General features: G+C 31.4%; 1 protein-coding gene across 1 annotated transcript in view; it reads left to right on the top strand.

Annotated features, from left to right (window-relative positions):
* LOC143062366 (uncharacterized) overlaps positions 1–22,324 on the top strand; it is a 42,847-nt gene that overhangs the window by 11,752 nt on the left and 8,771 nt on the right. Inside the window, exons 2-5 of the mRNA XM_076234079.1 lie at positions 12,533–12,690; positions 15,382–15,524; positions 17,331–17,464; positions 20,978–21,049. Of these exons, the coding sequence (XP_076090194.1) occupies positions 12,533–12,690; positions 15,382–15,524; positions 17,331–17,464; positions 20,978–21,049 (507 nt within the window). The remainder of the gene's footprint in view (positions 1–12,532; positions 12,691–15,381; positions 15,525–17,330; positions 17,465–20,977; positions 21,050–22,324) is intronic.

Here is a 22,324-nt window from a genome sequence, read left to right as displayed (position 1 = left end):
TTTTGAACTCCAAATCAGCTCGACCGGAGTTCTCAAGCTATGGTGAACTAACTTAGAACGGCAAATATTTTCTAAAGGGGTTGAATAGTTCTTATGCTCCCTACAAGTGTAAAAGATTACTCGTCAAGCATTTCATTTTAGAAAAAGACAAAAAGACACTTGAAACAATTTCGGAATAAAGAACAGAAGAGTTACAGAAATGCTTAAAAAAAAGATGGCTAGAAAGCGAAGTGACAGTTCTTGAAACAGGTGAATGTAAACCAGACTCTCAAAACCGACATATGTTAACCAGAATATTGAAATGGATGAATGTAAACCAGACTCTCAACACCGATATATGTTAACCAGAATATTGAAATGGATGAATGTAAACCAGACTCTCAACACTGATATATGTTAACCAGAATATTGAAATGGATGAATGTAAGCCAGACTCTTAAAATTGACATATGTTAACCAGAATATTGAAATGGATGAATGTCAACCAGACTCTCAACACCGATATATGTTAACCAGAATATTGAAATGGATGAAAGTAAACCAGACTCTCAACACCGATATATGTTAACCAGAATATTAAAATGGATGAATGTAAACCAGACTCTCAACACCGATATATGTTATCCAGAATATTGAAATGGATGAATGTAAACCAGACTCTCAACACCGATATATGTTCACCAGAATATTGAGATGGATGAATGTAAACCAGACTCTCAAAACCGATATATGTTAACCAGAATATTGAAATGAATGAATGTAAACCAGACTCTCAAAACCGATATATGTTAACCAGAATATTGAAATGAATGAATGTAAACCAGACTCTCAAAACCGATATATGTTAACCAGAATATTGAAATGAATGAATGTAAACCAGACTCTCAAAACCGATATATGTTAACCAGTATATTGAAATGGATGAATGTGAACCAGACTCTCAAAACCGATATATGTTAAGCAGAATATTGAAATGGATGAATGTGAACCAGACTCTCAAAACCGATATATGTTAACCAGTATATTGAAATGGATGAATGTAAACCAGACTCTCAAAACCGATATATGTTAACCAGAATATTGAAATGGATGAATGTAAACCAGACTCTCAAAACCGATATATTTTAACCAGAATATTGAAATGGATGAATGTGAACCAGACTCTCAAAACCGATATATGTTAACCAGTATATTGAAATGGATGAATGTAAACCAGACTCTCAAAACCGATATATTTTAACCAGAATATTGAACTGAATTAATGTAAACCAGACTCTCAAAACCGATATATATTAACCAGAATATTGAAATGGATGAATATTAACCAGACTCTCAAAACCGATATATGTTAACCAGAATATTGAAATTGATGAAAGTAAACCAGACTCTCAAAACCGATATATTTTAACCAGAATATTGAACTGAATTAATGTAAACCAGACTCTCAAAACCGATATATATTAACCAGAATATTGAAATGGATGAATATTAACCAGACTCTCAAAACCGATATATGTTAACCAGTATATTGAAATGGATGAATGTGAACCAGACTCTCAAAACCGATATATGTTAAGCAGAATATTGAAATGGATGAATGTGAACCAGACTCTCAAAACCGATATATGTTAACCAGTATATTGAAATGGATGAATGTAAACCAGACTCTCAAAACCGATATATGTTAACCAGAATATTGAAATGGATGAATGTAAACCAGACTCTCAAAACCGATATATTTTAACCAGAATATTGAAATGGATGAATGTGAACCAGACTCTCAAAACCGATATATGTTAACCAGTATATTGAAATGGATGAATGTAAACCAGACTCTCAAAACCGATATATTTTAACCAGAATATTGAACTGAATTAATGTAAACCAGACTCTCAAAACCGATATATATTAACCAGAATATTGAAATGGATGAGTATTAACCAGACTCTCAAAACCGATATATGTTAACCAGAATATTGAAATTGATGAAAGTAAACCAGACTCTCAAAACCGATATATTTTAACCAGAATATTGAACTGAATTAATGTAAACCAGACTCTCAAAACCGATATATATTAACCAGAATATTGAAATGGATGAATATTAACCAGACTCTCAAAACCGATATATGTTAACCAGAATATTGAAATTGATGAATGTAAACCAGACTCTCAAAACCGATATATTTTAACCAGAATATTGAACTGAATTAATGTAAACTAGACTCTCAAAACCGATATATATTAACCAGAATATTGAAATGGATGAATATTAACCAAATTATCAAAACTAATGAATGTAAACTAGTTTCTTAAAACCGATGATTGTAAACAAAGATATCAAAATCAATGCATGTAAACTAGAATCTTTAAACCGATGATTGTAAAAAAGAATATCAAAATCAATGAGTTTTAGTTAGAATCTTTAAACCGATGATTGTAAACAAGGATATCAAATCAATGAAAGTAAACTAAAATCTTTAAACCGATGATTGTAAACAAGGATTTCAAAATCAATGAATGTAAACTACAATCTTTAAACCGAAATATAAGAGGAAACAAACGACACAACAGAAACACAACGTAAAAATGTAACACACACAGAAACGAACTATAATATCACAATAGCCGTATTCCTGACTTGGTACAGGACATTTTTAAAAAAAAAAATAGTAGGTTTTGTGGCATGCCAGATCTCCCGCTTTTATGGCAATGTTAAATATAACATTAAAATGACAACATTACATGACAAGACTACAATACACATAGCTGGGAAAACATATAGGACAGAGAAACACACGAATAATAGCTAACAAAAGGTACCAGGTTTAAAATTTAATACGCAAGACGAGCGTTTCGTCCACACAAGTCTTACCAGTGACGCTCAGATTAAAAAAGTTTAAAAGCCAAAACAAGTACAAAGTTGGAGAGCACTGAGGAACAAAAGTTCCAAAAAGTTGTGACCAATACGGCTAGGGTCTTCTGCCTGGGATAAGAACATTCTTATTATTTAGAATAATTCATACTTTTGCAAACAGTAAATTTTATAAAATGACTATATAATAGATCAAAGTGGTGACTAACTACAGAATAAAAACGGATACATTACAAAAAAAACAACCTAAACCAGCACGAGTTAGCCAAAACCAATTCAACGCACAAAGTTACGTCACATTTGAAATTCTAAAAAGATTTCCCAAAAATAAGATTGATAAAGGCAACAGTAGTATACCGCTGTTTGAAACTCATGCATCAATTAAGAATCTCATAAACTTAAATTTAAATTAAAATCTTAAAACCGATGCATGCAAATTGTAATTTCAAATGGATCAATTTTAGCCAGAATCTTAAACCGATGAAAGTAAATCAAAATCATAAAAAAAATCATATCAACTAGAATCGGAAAACGGATGAATTAATACCAAAATTTTAAAACTGATGAATGTTAACCAGAAGAAGAATTTAACAAACGATGAGCGCAAACAGCAAACATTAACACAAATGTAAACCAAAAGCTCAAAACTTATATCTGTAAACCAGATTCTTAACACCGATGCATATAAACAAGAATCTTGAAACATCTAAATGTAAACCAGACTCCCAAATCCGATATATGTAAATTATATTCTGAAACCCGATGTAAATAAACCAGAATCTTGAAACGGATGTATGTAAACCAAACTCTCAAACCCGATGTATATAAAACAAATTCTTGAAACGGATGAATTTAAATCAGACTCTTATAACCGATATATGTTAACCAGATTTTTTAAACGGATGAATGAACACCAGACCCTCAAAACTGATGTATGTATACTAGAATTTTGAAACCGATGAATGTAAACAAGGATGTCAAAATCGTTATAATAATGTAACTCATATAAGGCTTTACGTCATTACTATATATCGCTCTATGTGTTTTCCGTTTATAATTGTATGGAAAATTGGAAATATATATATATATTTGTATGAGTTAATGTTTTGCTTTTATTTAGAAATCTATTTCCTTTAGTCTGTCAACAAGTACTATGCATTGATTTTATACTCAAATTGGAAACACAGCATGTTTCTTCAGCAGACAAATATAAATGCAAGAACGAAGTTACGAGGCAGTTGCCCAAAATTGCGGATTTTCGGATGCTAAAAAAATATTGAAAAATAAATGTTGATATATAGAGCAATATTACAATAGGATGATGTATCATAGCCATGTATTATGTTGAAGATATCTTAAAACAAGTGAGTTCGAATCAACTAAAGAAAGCCCTTAAGAGCAATTATATTTTTAATAGATTGAAAATATTCAAATCCTTCTAGATTTTTTACTACGACACACGTTGAATTGAAAATGAAAGAAAATATGTCTTTTGTAGTTAGTTTTTTTTTCTAAGTATGAAAACTATCAATTATATAAAACTAAATTCGACAACTGTATTGTTTGTTTTCTTAAACAAATATGGACTTTATTTTTTGATCTGATATAGAAGTAGTATTATTAGAAAATTCTTGTTTAATTTGTGAAATTACTCACGTAATATATCATCAGTTATCTATAATAATCGTTCTGATGTGATATTTATTTACCTATTGTCGTTGAGAATTGTCAGACATTGTTGCAATCTTTCTTTAAACATATTGATCAATGAACGACATATAGTTACTTGAAATATTTTTATGTAAGTACATGTATATACAGCCCGTAACAGAGAAGTGATCGAATTGATGTTTCTTTACCGTCAAAATTAGCTACGTTATCGACAAACTTAATTGAGTAGTGACCGAACTATTGGTACTTTAACGTTAAAAAGATTGACAATGCTGACAAACTTTCATGTGTCGATAATCAAGTTTAATACCGATAATATTGAAAATAATTCTAATAATATGAAACAAAATATGTCCATGCACCATTTCGATTGGGCGAAAAGTAGTCATTTCTTCAAAGTCAGAACAGAAAAAAAAAAGATTTATGGAAGGACATCTTGATAGTATTATTTCCTTTACAATTTTACCCAAAACTAAAAGAAATATACTGGTAAACAATTAAAAAGGTGTTTGATAGGAATGAAGTCCTTTATTTTTTCGGACTACAATGTGTACCGTATGTGTGATGGATTTGAATTCAAACAATAACTTTGAAATGTTTTCTCATATGTATACACAAAAGGGAGGACTGGTATTTGTACTTCTGTTAGAATATGTCTTCGTCCGTTTCACATACCAAACTTTTTTCTAGTACAGTTTAAACGGGAAAATTTTGTTGAGAATTTTTTTTAATATGAAAAAATAACGAGCAAAACTCTTTTTTGCAATAGCACACACAGAGAATATTTTTTTTAGTAAAAATCAGTAAAAAAATGTTTCTTCAAAATATACCATGGCCAGGACCTGACAGTTTTTAGCAGTGTACAAATGAATATCGTCCGGAAAACTGCGCTTGCTGTCATTTTGAGGGATCATGCAACATTTCACCTATTACCCATAAACAACATAGGTTCTCAATTACTAAAGAAAGTTCTAAAAGATAATTTCAAATCAGAGTAAACATATTAACTTCCTTATATCCAGTCGAATTTTTCTATAGGTTACACAAAGCTGGTTCTTAAAACCTTTTTATCAGGGAAAACAATTTTCTTTGACTTTTAAAACATGTAGGGGAAACTGATTTACTAACCATTCACATATAATATTCCGTATTTCCAGAGACATATAATACATATGTCTCTGGTATTTCTGATTTTTTGTTCGATAACGTAAATTATACGACTTTTATATGACTACATGAACTTGTGCCATTTATTTTTGCTGGTCTTTAGGAAGACAATTTACAATTGTGTAGTGAACGGAGGCACTTATACATAACCTTTTAATTCTGTTTGGAAACAAAAATAAATTCCCAATATATAACTATACATGTATGAATATACATGTATTTATATGTCGTGTACATGATTGGATTTTGTAGATATAACTACTACACAGAAAAAGTATCATGGATGTCGAGGCTTTCATATTCAAGGTTTTGAATTCTACCCTTGTTGAAAACCTATGGAGACCTCTACAGTTTCTCAAAACATCAATTATTTTTTTGTAAATTGAGTGCCGTCTCCCTGAACATGCTAACACTTAAGTCATATCTTTTCATTTTCATATTTTCCCCCCTGTTTGTCTCTGTTGTCTTGATTGTTGGAACGATTAGTGGTATCTAACAATATTTATGAAAACTTTCTGAGAATTATGAATATTTCTTCTCTGTCAGATATGGATCATTACCAATGATAAAATGAAATGCCGTACATCACATCTTAAAGAGGTTTTAATTTCAAATATTCGTCAATAACTTAAGATATAGAGCAATTTTGTCTTCAACATTTCAAATGTTAAAGGGTACATTTGGATTTTTACTTCGATTTGAAGGAAATTTATTTCAGTTTTTTCTGTGACAAAGTACAAGCATGTCGGTATTGAAACAATGTATGATTGACATAATCCCGGGGACATAATAAACAGATAGGTATGAAAAAGAAAAGATATGGGGTATTCTGTATCAGACTAAAGAAAAACTATTACAGTGTTGAATCCCATAAATATTCACAAAACTTGCAAGCAGTATATAATATCTACATTGACCAAATCGATGAGGTCATGTTTATTGTAGAAACGATGGATGCGACCCCGATAAAGTCATGATCAATGTCATTCAATCAATGAGTATTTGTGCTATTCATAATGAATTTATCTGAGTCGCAGTCATTGTTTCTGTGGTAGTAAACATAAAATCGATTCGCACTGGCAATAATCGGTGATTTCTAAAATTAAATGAACCTGGATACAGTGATTCAAATAATTCTTTATAACAACTTTCAAAGAAATAATGTATAAACTACAGCATGTACAGTGCAATTCGTTTTTGTTGTATGTAAACGTAAGCTATATTTGCCTTTTCATGGAAACGAAAGTATAGAGATTATAGACGATATAAAGAATATATGAACGCTTTTATTTTTTTTTTTTTAGTCAGTCACTGTGACAATTACCAATTAATCAAACATTGAACATTCCTGTCCCATTGAAGAACTCTCTCGTGTCTGATGTGGTTACTTCCCCCAAACTTAAAGAAACAGCAAATTTCAGATTTTCCTTAATGATAGTTTGAAATCGTTCTTGTTTCAAAACTATTTTCAACTTCATGAAAACTGGCTCTGCAGCGCTGAGATCAGGCGAATAAACTGGCATAATTATGATTATAAAAAATGTTTTACTGTGTTAAAAAAACTTCGACTTAAACAATGAAAACTTAAACGTTGGACATGAAATATTTTGTCGATGAAGAAAATTAAATTATGTCACTTCTAAAATAAGTTTGTCGATAACGTAACTTATTCTGACACTAAAGAAACGCGAACTCGATCACTACTCTGTTACGGTCTGTATCGGTCATAACCTCCATAGCAAGTAAACCTGATGACCATAGATAATTATATGCAATGAAAGATTTCAAAACGAAGAGCGAATGCTAAAAGACAATGATCTTTATCAGTATTTGAAGAATATATAACTTAGGACAATGACTACGACTTCTTGTGGCAATATGCTAAGATTTCTGGTAGACTTTTAACATTTAATGATAAGCTAGACTTTTGACTACTTCCCCGACTAGTGGAAACTTCAAATTGTGTGAACACTGTGTACAAGACAGCATTTACTATCAAATTAGTCTGTGCATCGAAATACAACTAGACACTTGCTATATGATCAATTAAATGAATTGATTAGTGACAATTTATATTTACACTGTTATCAGAATCAGACGAATGCTTTTTATGTTTGTGCTTGGGAACAAGGAATATCTCTGTGACATTTTAACACCCGCACATTGTCGAAGTCCTTAACGTAGAATGCTTCTTTTTGAAATAATGTAGACTGTAAATTTGTTTCCATTCATGAAATTTAGGGACATTTCCAATTTTTTATTTTTAAAACAATATAATCGTACACAACCAATGCATGTCAATCTCCTATCGGTGGAAATAGATTAAGACGAAGTTCAGGAAAATGGCAAGTTCGATTCTGTCTTTGTTGCATTGTCTTTTTGTTTTTTTTTTTTTTTTGCACTTTGTAAAAATACTAAGTGTTTCTGTTGTTTCGTTGTTTTCCTCTTATAGTTGATGTGTATCCCTAGATTTTAGTTTGTAACCCGAATTTGTTTCTCTTAATTGATTTTTAACGGTATCCTACTGTTGCCTTTATTTGACAATCTTTTATATTTTAATATCGTAATGAAAAAGGGATACAAGCCGATAACAGTCCATTCTGTAAAATATTGAACATGTCTGAAGCTGCAGGCCGAAGACCTGTTCAAAATTTTACAGAATTGACTGTAAGAGGCTTGTATCTTACTTAAAACATTTGTTTTACACGTGGAAAAGGTAAAACAAAAGAAAAAGCAAGCAAAGATTTATTTTCATCAAGGATGAAAATTGTTTTGTGAATAAACTTTCTTTACATTACAATATATCCTACATGTTGGCCCCTTTAAAACAGTAGCTTAACTTAAAAAAATAAACAAAAAGAAAGTACAGCTGAAGGTGAACAACATGTATTGCTACATGAAGAATAAGACACAGGGTATGCGTATTATGATTTTTGCGTGCTCAATGACTACTCCTATTTTCCGCTCATAGTTTCCGTGAATACCTTTACATGCGTTTTGTGTATCAAAATGGATAAAGTGATGAAAGTATATTCGTAATGCAAAACCGGAGAAAGAGATGTCGTTATTTGTGATTGTGTTGTTTCAAACTTTGGATTAAATGTGTATTCAGAATCTATTCAGATTCATTATTTCAGTGTGGATTACACAGAGGATTTAGTCAAAGCAGCTAATAAGGGTAGGTTTTATATATTTTATTTTAAAATGTAATCCTCTCCTATTGGTTTCTTGTTTCTTCTCGGGTTTTATGTTTTACTAGGTGAATAAGAGAAAAAAAGCGTATGAAGGCAGGTTGAAGTTCTTTTTGAACCATATCAAGTGCACCGCAGCCAATTTTAATTAAAATATATTATTGATATGATCAAATGAAGAGATAACAAAATTCAATCAGATATATTCTTTTTGTTGGAATTTTCAAGATATTGTTATTGTCTACCCACACGGTACCATCTGAATACCCCCTCCTTTTTCTTGTTTTTTTTTCTTTCTGCAAGGTCTTTTTTCGTTTATTTGTGTATTGAGCTCCTTGTGTTTATTAAATATTACGGGAACGTAATTTTGTCTCGATTTTCTTTTGAAAAAAAATCTATATAAAACGATCACTGCGAACAAAGTGCGAATCGGACACACGATTGGTATGTTTTGACAGATATAATGCATTAATGGCTTCCTTAATTTTGCTTCCCATTTTCATCGTCGTTCATAAAGAAGTGTTGCATTATATTCATATTAAGCAATAATATCAGACTTGAAAATCAACAACTTGTAAATCAACGCCGAAAACTTAAAATAATAAAAAATATTATAGTTCCCTAGTTTATGAAGGAAGTTCTAGATTTTCACTTTTTACACAGGATAAGGTTTAGGTTGTTCATGGCCCTTGTATTGCGGCATGATCTATCAAATTTTGGAAAGCATTACTTTATTGTTTGTTTTTTTTTTTCATTTCAATTGTAGTTGAACATGATGTTAGGAAGAACTAGAGTAACACCAGAGGTCAATTTTGATAAGCTAAAGACGGGCGAGGATAAATCTTTTGAAAAAAGAAATTCACAAAGACTACAAAAACAAGACTTACAACAAACATAATGAACTTATTGAATTAGTGCTAAAAGAGAAAACAAAAAAACATGAGAAAAATGGCTGTGATATAAGTATTCGGAGTGTTAAAATCAAAAGTTAAAATTAATAATGTACTTTCATTTCAGTGATTGAACTATCATTTACCTGTAAGAATCAGTTATGCTACCTTTAGCTGTCCAATATTTTAAAGAAAGCGGATGGGCTATTCTTAAAAATATTGGACAGCTAAAGGTAACATAATGGTTTCTTACAGGTAAATGATAGTCCAAACACTGAAATAAAGAACGGGTAAAACAATAGAATGACGTCACATCAATATTTTAAGTACAAAGTAAAAACCAGACATTGTTCTATAATTGTTATAGAACTGCCTATTAGTTAAATATATTTATCGGCCCGCTACCGATGATAAATTTGTCAAAGTGTAAAATCACTGAACTCCGAGGGAAATTCAAAACTGAAAGTCCCATAACAAATGAATAAATAAGAATATTGCAACTCCCAATTGATACGATATTCCCGTGCTTGCATTTCCTATCATGCTTTTCTTGATAGAGGGTTGCTGCTCACAAGGAAGCTATAAAACCAAGAGTTCCAAACGGTGAATTGAAATCATCCCTTTGTAAATTGTACGGATTTTTAATCTATTTTACGGACGCCATCACGAGTTGGTTGACCGTTATGGAATAACCGTTTCACAAATGATATCGGATATGTTCCTTACGTCGTAACTACAATCCCCTTCCCTTTCATGAATGTGACCTACCGAATTAGACTATTTACCGGATTTGTGATCACATAAGCAACACGACGGGTGCCACATGTGGAGCAGGATCTGCTTACCCTTCCGGAGCACCTGAGATCACCCTTATTTTTGTGGGGTTCGTGTTGTTCATTCTTTAGTTTTCGATGTTGTGTCATTTGTACTATTGTTTGTATGTTTGTCTTTTTCATTTTTAGCCATGGCGTTGACAGTTTATTTTAGATTTATGAGTTTGACTGTCCCTTTGGTATCTTTCGTCCCTCTTTTATACTCTATTAACATTTATAACTTTTTTTAATTGTTTGCGTCGTTTGGTTGTTGTATCATTGTCGTATAATCCACATTTCCGAATATTCATGTTGTATATGTACTACTTTTGTTTATGATGAAACACAACGATACAATGAAAGTGAAACCCCCTGGTTTGTAGAAATGTAACTAGTGTCAGTTCATATAAACTTTTTTTCGTGCATTATCGCAACATGTTAAGCTCTTATTCTCTAGAAAAATCAAACTGAAAAATTCAATGATCATTATTTTTAAACTAAAGTATCTTTGTGTTGGTTTTTATAGTTGGGACAAAAGAATAAAATGCCAACTTCACAAGACTTTATTTCACAGCAATGGGATTTTCAAAAAGTCCTTCAATATAATATATCACAGTATAATATGGTTATTTACTAATAATTTTATATTCTACCGATATAATAGCTTATTTCTTAACAGATTACAAAATATTGAGTTAATGAAAATAACCAAAACTACCAATTTTGACAGATTATAGCAAGCTTTGAGTATTGATTCCAGAAATGTATAAAAGAAAATCTTTAACCTAATATAACCCAAAATACTGCGGAAAGTAAAGTTGGTTCATTTAGGTTAGCGCAGTAATTCGATTTTTTACAAATGTTTCGTTTAATCTATTTTTTGACGTCGACAAAAAAAACAAAACTATGCAAGCATTTAAAATCTTTAAAGTGGTAATTTCTAACACAATTCCATATAAATAATCTTTTAAATATTAGGTCGATGACAAGATATAAAGATAATTGGACTAATTTACCACAAAAAATGTATTAGTGTTGGAATAACCGTTGGTAAAGAAAGTTAATTCGCTTTTGTTGAAAAAGCAAAAATTTAGTTCGAATAATCAAGATCAAAATTAAAGCTCTAATTCCCAAGACCTCTTAAAAAGCGTAGATTTTGACTGTGGAATTGTTGGCATCTGATTTGCCAAATAAAAGGCAACAGTAGTATACCGCTATAAACGTTTCCTTCCGTCGTTAAAAGACAAAACGAAGACTCTTGTCATCTTTGGCATATCCAATGATTTATTTATTCAGTTATTATGATATGAGGAATGATGTGAAAATGCTGCGATACGTTACCAGTCTTGTCGTTGTTTGTCTCTCGATTGAATTGTTTCACATTTCGAGCGTCACTGATGTGTCTTTTGTAGACAAATCGCGGGTCTGGCGCAAATACAAAATTTCAGTCCTGTTATGATCTATGATGAGTGTATTTGTCTAGTCGGGATTTTTATAGTTACTATATGGTATTGGTTTCGGTTATTGATAAAGGTTAAACGATAACCTATAGTTGATTAAATCCACGTTATTGTATATCTGAAAGATAGTAGTATCATTTGGCCCACATATCGCATCTTTTTTTTTTATGTTGTCATATTTTTTATTCTTGTTTAGTCATTAACTTTGGCCCCGTGATTAAGTGATTAATGTGTCCAGATTTAATCTTCATTTTCAGCCCATTATATTAACAGGTGTTTAAGGTGGTCTATGTTGAGATAGAATTGTATCTGAAGATTAGAATAATATTTCCAAACACATCTGCTTTTATAAAAAAGAAAACGTGTCAACATGTTAACCATACGGGGACCTATAGTTGTTTATACCCTCGTTCTATGGTCTCTTGAAGATATTTACATGTTATCATTTTCATAATCTTCTCGATAGGTGACACTGTACACACTGTTTTAAAGATGTTGAAAGAATGTGGATATGAAGTATTTGATGTATGGAATCTAAAGCATGTATACTGTGGATCAGCAGGCAGCACTTACATATATCGTCATGATTATATAGATAATATTGACCTTACGTGTGTCTCTTATGTAAGTAAAATTATATGTTTGCATGTTTGCTTATTCTGTTTTGAAAAGTAATGCATTCTTTTGTCAGAAGGTTTTAATTTGTGACATCACATTCATAGAGTGTTTTTATTTCTTTTCCTAATTATCATTATGCCCAAGTCGCAGTAAAAGGTGCAGTAAGTGTTACCTTTGTTCGTTTGTCCGGTCGTTCATACTTATGTTCATGAACGTCCTGAATTTGGATTCCATTCTTTCACTCTTTTTAGATTGTCTCAATTAAATGTTATGAAACTTTAGCATAATTCTTTTTACCACAAAACACAGATGAAAGTTTTAATTAAGGTTATACCGTTCTTAAGTTATGTTCCTTTGAAACGTTATATGCAAGCAGGTGCTTCATCTGTGTCCCATGGACACATTCTCTTTCTAAACAAAATAATGTACTAGAAAGAAACATGAGACATTAAAGATACATGTAGATATGTGTGAATTTACCAGACTCAGTACAACAACCTCACGTTGAGTAGTGTATGTAGCGAAATGAAACAATCAACGTTTGTGATGATATTCTCATAAAGAATGAAAAACCTGATTTTGTTTACAAATTCAAGTTGATGTTGAATATTTGTTTATATCTAAATTAAGTTTTTATTTAAATATTCAAAAGTGACGCATAACGCAACCGAAATTTAGATTACATAATCTATGAATTAACACCAGCTTAAACCACAGTTCTGTTGTTCAGAAAAACAACATATCATTTTGTTGACACACAATTCAATCGATATGTTTTATATTACCACTTAAATGAGCAATCTTTGAGAATTTTAATTCTAATTACATAAGTCCTGGTATTGGAAAGATTGGATTTGTTAATTGCTAACACGGGATCAATAGGATCTAACAGGATAAAACTTTAAGCTTACTCAACGTTCATACAATATTGTTTAAGTATCTAGTATATAACTATTTGCCACGTCAACGAATGCTGGAAGAATTTATTTTTTTGAGGTGCATTGATAATGCATTTTCTAAGAAACACGAATTAAGAAAGTTCTTGCCTGTAAGAGAAATGTATAGGTACGCTATTGCGAGAACAACCTGTTAATTCAAAAGTACGACGCCTTTTCCTGCAAGTTCGAATTCGTTCGTTTTACAGTATCGATTATCAGGTTTGACAAATTGACCAATTGATTTAACGTGAAACAAATGAAACAACCAGTAAGTATTTTTGATTCATCTAATGTTTTGTCATTAAGAAAATGGGATGTGGATGTAATTTATTTCATATTGTTTTCGAGATGACGAGTGATTTTAAAATTCTTGTCTAGTCTCAATTTAGAATTTAAACACAATTGCCTGTTTTTGAAAAACATATGTCTACATGTGCAAAATGTGACACCTTGCTTGATATAAAAATTCGGACTCAGACATAAAAAAAAACAAAAACACAAACGCCCCTCCTTTTGAAGTTGAATGGTTGTTCCCTATAGAATGCTTCGGGTTTGGCATGCCATAAAACCAGGTTCAACCCACCATTTTTTCATAAATGCCCTGTACCAAATCAGGAAAATGACCATTGTCACATTATACTGTAGTTCTTTTCTGTGTGTGTTACATTTCGGTGTTGTGTCTCTGTTGTGTCGTAGTTCTCTCATATTTGATACATTTCCCTCAGTTTTAGTTTTTAACCCGGATTTGTTTTTTCTCTATCGATTTATGAATTTTGAACAGCGGTATACTACTATTGCCTTTATTAAACATGTTTGTTATCACTCAACCCTCCCCTAACCTGGGACAAGGGTGTAACATCACAACAAAAATACAAACTATAAAAATCTGTTGAAAAAGGCTTAACTCATTATATTGATACAAAGCAGAAAGACATCGAACAAATACACAGACCAGACGTGGCAGAGTATATATACATCCCTCATCCCTATTATAACAAAGGACACTAGTAAGACAATAGTTAACTCTAAGATCTGATAAAACTTGTTGTCACTGACAGCTATTTCAAAGCCAACGACAACTTATTAAAAAAATTCATGTATCTAGGACTAAAATATAAATCAATACACATCCGCAATCCAATGAATTTAGTGTTAAAATGTCATTAACTGTCATAGAAAAATACTTTACCTTTTGCAATGCCAAAATATAGGTATTGGCAGTTTGTAGGGGTAACAGGAAAGTGCATAAGTTTATAACAATAATATTTAGAATGTGATAATTAATTGATAACGAAATCAGTATTTTCTTATATCATTAAAAATAATATTCAAATATTTAATGACAGTGTTGAATTGGTTACCTTTTAGAATAAATTTATTTCAAGGATTGATAAGTTTAACTGGATCGTTTCTAAATGTCCGGTCTCAGTTAACAACATCGCCTTAAGTTTAAGGTTGATATTCGGAATCCGTTTGAAAAAAGTTTTTTACAAGTACTTCAAAACTTACAACCAAAGAATTCAATACAGGTTTTAAGTAATTTGTTATACCGAGATACCGAACTTAAGGATGTTGTCTTATTGATTGATGTATACCCAATTTTAACAATTCTAAATATTTTGTGTTTACTTTTTTATATGAACCAATCACATATAAAACCAGTTTTAAAAGTGTAAAGCGTATTTTGTCTGTTTCAGTTTTCAGCTTAACTTGATTAAATCCATTTCAAGTCTGTTATATCACCCATTGAACATTTCAGATGGAAATGAGATTTGAGACAGACAAACTAACCCTGAGGTACAACAATCCCATTACTGATAGAATAGAAAGCATTCTAAGCCGTAAACCAGATAGTAGTTCTCCTGATAGGTCTCCATTACCTATGGATAACTTTATGACAAAGTAAGAATTATAACTTTTAGTATATAAAGTGTCTATTACTAGTAATGGCATAATTTTAAGAACAGGAAAAGTATTGATTAAAAGATTAAGTTTTTACTTCATGATTTCTTAAAGAAAATTGATGAGTCTTTTATAGACGAATCGCCGTCTGGCGTATATACTAAATTTAGTCCTGGTATCTATGATGAGTTTATTGATACAGTTTACTCCTAAATTTCATTGGTGTTTTTGATCGAATTGGTCTTTTTAAAATCTCACAAACAAATCTCAGGTATATTCCCGTGGTCGTGTGTATAAATAATAAAATAAGAAGGTGTGGCATGATTGCAATGGAACAGCTCTCCACAAGAGACCAAATGGCATAGAAGGAACTTGGAACAATACAACAACATGATTGTAACGTTAAATATCGTTTTAAGTAAAATTGAGAATGGAAATGGGGAATGTGCCAAAGAGATAACAACCCGACCATAAAAAAAAACAACAGCAGTACCTATTTTCTATAAACCTATCTAGATTTTTCCAAATTTGAGATATTCTATAATCATAGTATCAAGTGTCATATACTCTGAATACATTATATATGTTATATACATGTATAAATTGAGAGGAGATTAAAATAAGGGAGAAAAACCAATTTTTCACCATCCCCTACCCCTCCCCCGAAATCCTGAGAAATTCAAATTTTAAACAAATATATTCTATTTAGCGTGTATTCCTGGAAATTAACTGTTATATTGATGCAGTTTGTCACATTTTGAAATAATTTATTTTGAGTCATGTACTTAGCTGTCCGTTCAATGAAATTTGTCTATAATTCACAATAATGCATGTAATATAATAAACATATACAGAATTTTCTAATCAGTACAGGGAACTTTCTGACATAGAATGCCCTGAGATGACTAAATGTGAAACAATTGAATCGTAAAAGTAACGGCATGTACGGCAAACAATAAACTAAGAACAAATATGATTTTCAGCAAAAAACGACAACCACTAAATTACAGGCTACCCACTTTGGACAGGTTAATAACAAATGTTGCAGTTTTACACATGTCTGTCAGCCCTCAATCTTGCCTTAAGATTTGACATTGATGTGCTAGTTCAACATTTGAAAAATTGTTAAAACCGATGGAAATGTCTTAACTGATCAGAAAGGCAAGAAGCTTAAATATAAACTGCTATAAAGACAATATACACCAGTACTGATTTAAGATATAAAGTACCCGCAAACATTGACCAGTAAATAAATCATGTTTTCCTAGACTTTCTACATCTTTTATGTTATATATTCTGCATGGTTCATATACGTATTGAACTATATGCCCTGCATAATGTTTTAAAGGGCTGTTAATGTTTGTATTCAAATATGTATTAGAATATTATATCAATTTACACCACTGGGTCGATGCCACTGCTGGTGGACGTTTCGTCCCCGAGGGTATCACCAGCCCAGTAGTCAACACTTCGGTGCTGACATGAATATCAACAATGTGGTCATTTTTATAAATTTTCTGTTTCCAAAACTTTGAATTTTTCTTATCCCAGGCATAGATTACCTTAGCCGTATTGGGCACAACTTTTTGGAATTTTGGATCCTCAATGCTCTCCAACTTTGTACTTGTTTAGCTTTATAAATATTTTGATATGAGTGTCACTGATGAGTCTTATGTAGACGAAACGCGCATCTGACGTACTAAATTATAATCCTGGTACCTTTGATAACTATTTGCACCTTGTCCATAACGATAGTTGAAGAATAAAACCGAATATGTTATTTTTTTTTCATTAACTGTATTTTAGCACCAATAACAGATATGAGTTTCTATGGTTAGATAGCTCTAATAGTACTCTATATGCTGGTATATACCATGGCACCGAGGCCGGTACAGCGCCACAGTATGTGTACAACGTGGCTACAAGTTCACCATACACCGGTAGGTCTGTAAGAATCCACACACGCTCACACACATACACTCACTCGCACAATTATGCAGAGGACAATTATCATTCAAGATTAATTTAGATAATATTCAATATGAATAAAACACGTATCATGCACCAAAATAAACTCTTCATAGATACCAGGACTAAATTTTATATATACGCCAGACGCGCGTTTCGGTTTCAAAAGACTCATCAGTGACGCTCGAATCCAAAAAATTTAAAATAAAAAAAAAAGCCAAATAAAGTACGAGGTGAAGAGCATTATGATCCAAAATTCCTAAAAGTGTTGCCAAATAGAATGTTCACTTATTAAAAAGAACAGAGTGTCAACATTAAAAAGTAAAACAAATAAACCAATAGGAATAACAATTGTGTTTCTGGTCAACAAAATCATTTTTATGCAGGTAAAACCATGATTCACATATATTTTCTATCTATAAAAATCAAAGTGACCAAGAAAAATTGTCAAAGTAGTGAAGTAAATATGTCTTTATTCAGCATAAAGGATGAATAAAAGGCAATTTTTACACTGGACTTTTAAAACGTCGTCTATGTATGCCAAATTTCAATGGTACTAGAGCATTTGCATTAATCAAGTATTTGCTGGCGTATCCGTATCGACGTATCGTATAACACGTATATGAGGAAAAGATAAATTAAGTCAAGTTAGTCCCGATGAAAATATCATATAATGCATGAAATTTTAATTGAGATTGGGGCAAAATCATTATTGTAAACAAATCTGTTCGATACGTATACGTCGATCCGTGCACGTATCCTGATACTTGAATTATTCAAATGCTCTAATAGAGGTTGGTCATTTAAAAACGTATCAACCGTATCATATACGTTGACGTATACGCACTGCAGATAAACCAAAAAGTATTTTGTGATACCGAGCTAAAGACTATTTTACGTTTTCCACCTGTCCCTCTTGTATCTTTCGCCCCTCTTTTCCAACAATTAAGTCAACTACACAATTAAATACTAGCATTAGAAATTAATCAGTTGCCCATCTGCATTATTGAAAGTAATATACAACTAAAGCTCGGTATCACATAATGTTTATGATAAATCTGCGGATGCGTATACGTCAACGTATATGATACAGTTGATACGTCTTTAAATGACCGACCTTCATTTAAAGTTATATGAAACGAGTGAGTGGTGAAAAATAATGTTTATCCAATTCTTGAAACAATACATTTATATATCGTAAACTTAGTCCTCTGTGCACGATTTTATCATTTTTTACGCAAATATATCGTATAATCGTCAATTTTTTTTCTCTCTGTCTGTTATGATTTAACAAATATGGTTGCTCATTAAATGCCGTGTTATGAAGCCGATGTTTACCGATTGTCACCTTATAGTAAACGAATAACAAAAAGCATGGGTATTGAGCACGTGTTTAACATGTATAATCATATATTGTTTATTTTAATGACAGATCCATGCGTATTGCGATCACCGGATTTTTACGAGGGGGTCACGCTTAGGTCACTATGCATACGTAAAATATGTCGGTGAATTGCTTCCTGGAAGCTGGCAATTAAATATAAGTAAACTTCTTTTACATGTGGAAAAAATTAAAGAATTTTCCTCAGAAAAAGTATATGTACATAAATTGTATAATGAAAACTATCCATTTAGTTATAAAAAACATATGCATATATTTTTTTTAATTTGAGGTTTCTTATGACTTTAAGGTAGCCCAATACAAAGATTTGTTCACTCCCAATCAGACAACTTTAAACTGATGTTATTCATTTTATTCTTCTTTAAATTTTATAAATGAGGTACAAAAAGAAAAAAAGAAGAATTAATCTTTCAAATTGTGATAATTTCATTATGACATAGTTATTACATAATTAATTGTTATGTAACAATTATGTGCTATATTGTGATGATGTCCACACTTGAATGAATTAAGCTTCTTTGTTATTCATAGAATCCCAAAATATTTTATTGAGTCTTGCACAACACAGCTTGAACTCCAAAACCGTGTCTCAGATTTCCAAAAACATCAATAGAACAAATTTTATACCCAATTAAATTTAGTGAACTCTTATGAACTGATGTTGCACACCTCATTGAATGTTTATGAGAGAATGAAATACAATTGTAAAATCTGAGGAGGTCGAACTGTGTTGTACAAGAATATAAAAATATTTGGGGATGCTATGAATATTAAAGAAGATAAATTCATTCAAGTGTCGACATCACAATATAACAACTAATTACATAACAATTTAAAATTATGTAAAATGTATGTCATAATGAAATTATTACAATTTGAAAGATTAATCCTTCCTTCTTCTGGTACCTCATTAATAAAATTTAAAGAAGGATGAAAGGAATTACATCAGTTTAAAATTGTCTGATTTGGGATGAAAAATCTTTGCATGTTGCTACCTTTTAAAAAACGTTACCGTGACAAGTCAAGTTACCACAATCCCATTGAAGTTTCCTTATTTTAGAATTGACAAAGATCCATTAAAACATAAAAGATTTGGAAAAAAAAAACGAACAAAACTTGTCCGTGCATACCGAATAACTTTATGTGTATGCATCGTCCCAAGACATATGGTGGAAGCAAAACAGTTCAGTCTTGAAGTGTTAACACCGCGACAACATTTGAAGATTGTAACTAAACTATACGAAATGTTCTTAACTTATTCATGCCACACCCACACTTTGGTACAATAAAAAAAATTACATGTGATATCGTAGACATTTGTTGTATATTTTTAGCATATCAATAATCCAGTAATATTGGATTGTGAAGTCATGATGATATGTTTGCTTTTCGTTCATTTTTTATATGTGCTTTGTCTATATGCTTATTTATGTGTATTTGATACTTATATGACGTGGCTCTGTACTTATATATTCCGACATTGTGTTATTGTATTATAGTAATAAAAAAAAAATTCTCGTCTTTAATTTTTGCTAATATGCTTGGTCTATATTCCATTTTGTGCTTCTTTGTTACATATTTTTTTTAAAGGATTACGATTATAACACAATGTTGACTGTTGTACCCCTATTTTTGACCTTTTTACATAATATTTATGTTTGTCTTGTTTATGCATTGTTGAAAATATAATGGAATTTGATGCGACTGCCACGCAGTGAGAGGTTTAGCTTGCTATAAAACCAGGTTCAATTCACCATTTTCTACAGAAGAACTTGCTATTACCAAGTCAGGAATATGACTGTTGTTATCCATGCGTTTGATGTGTCTTATCTTTTGATTTGATTTCCTATTAAAAGTCGGTGATTTTTACCGGGCTGTCCGGCTTCCTCTACAAATAAAAAGTGGCCGCCACGAAATAGCCTAAATGCGATGCTGAAAGTGACGTTAATTCACCACAAATCAAATAATTTTTTTTTTATTTGACCATTTGATTAGGGACTTTCCGATTTGAATATTCTCCGAAGTTCAGTATTTTTGTAATATCAATTTTTTAAATTGTTTTACATTTCTCCTTCTTCTTAAGTTAATGACGACCCTACAGGTTTTAACAATATAAACACAGCAAACGATGTTGAGATAGTATTGTCAATTAAAGGTAAGTTCGATTACCAATTTCAGTTAAAATTCTGTTAATAAGAAAATGTCTTATGCTATTATGAAATATATGATTTTATTATTTCTTTATCAATGTCTGCATGAATGAACAATACCAACTTGTGGGTTTCTTGCAAAGTTGATAACACATAACTTTGAAATAAATACGACAGCATAAAAGCCATGCGCTTTTAGAACGAATTAAATATGATTGTAATGATACAAATTCAAGTTTAATGTTTATGAATAAAAATGCAACACATACCTACAGAGACTTAAGACGCGTACGTACATATCGCTTATAAATTTGGTGCCGAAAGTAGACAGAATAGCTCGAAAGGAGTAGGCCTCAAATTTCAGGTTCATCTGACGAAAGATTTTGACCACTTTTTAAACACTTAAGTGTCTATTTCATTTGAATCAATTAGTTTATGTGAAAGATTTTAACTGATTAAGTCATTAAAAACGATCCGATTCAAGCTCAAATATGAAAAATCTACCAAATATGCCAAAAAATGTCACTTTTCAGATGGTTTTTGTCAAAAATGAAAGTGGCCGCATCCGTGTTCATCCTCAACCTATATATATGTTATGTATTATCATAAAATACAATTTAAATTTTAATATTAAGGATGAACACGAATGCGGCCACTTTCGTTTTACACGAAAACCGTTTAAAATTTACCTTAAATGCTAGAATTGTGAAGATTTCAGTAATTTAGCATGACTTAATGGTGCCAGTACCTAACATATGGGCATTGTATTGTCAAAAAGAGCCCATATTTATGTAGCAGAAGCATTCTACTGTCAAATAAATAACTAAAAGTTTACATTTTATCAATTTTGTAAAACTGCTATATTTTGGGGCCAAAAAGGGGTCTTACTGGACCTACTCCTTTATTCAACCTTATTCCAGAAGCATCATTCTTCATATTGTGTTAATGCGTTTGCTTTGTCTGATGTTAGAAATTATATTGTAGAACTTGTCTTTTCTACGAGGATCTCCTTGTAGGAGTTATCCTCAGGTTTGTTGTTTGGTTAGTTGTGTTCAAACGCTAGTTTTCAATTTATATTACATAGACTGTCTGTTGTTTGTACTTTAGAATGACGTCTATTTGGTGTCTAAGTAGATGGAATAGTGTATGTATGTACATCACAATAATATAAAATTATGTTCAATGAAATGCCTGTTGATAATAATTTCGGCAATTAATAGACTAACGGCACTTACAAGAGAGAAATGTGTTGTTCTCATCACTTGGAGTCCGTTGTCCAT

This window comes from Mytilus galloprovincialis, chromosome 2 (assembly GCF_965363235.1).
Source record: "Mytilus galloprovincialis chromosome 2, xbMytGall1.hap1.1, whole genome shotgun sequence".
Lineage (NCBI taxonomy): Eukaryota > Metazoa > Mollusca > Bivalvia > Mytilida > Mytilidae > Mytilus > Mytilus galloprovincialis.
This window is presented reverse-complemented; position numbering and strand designations above follow the sequence as displayed.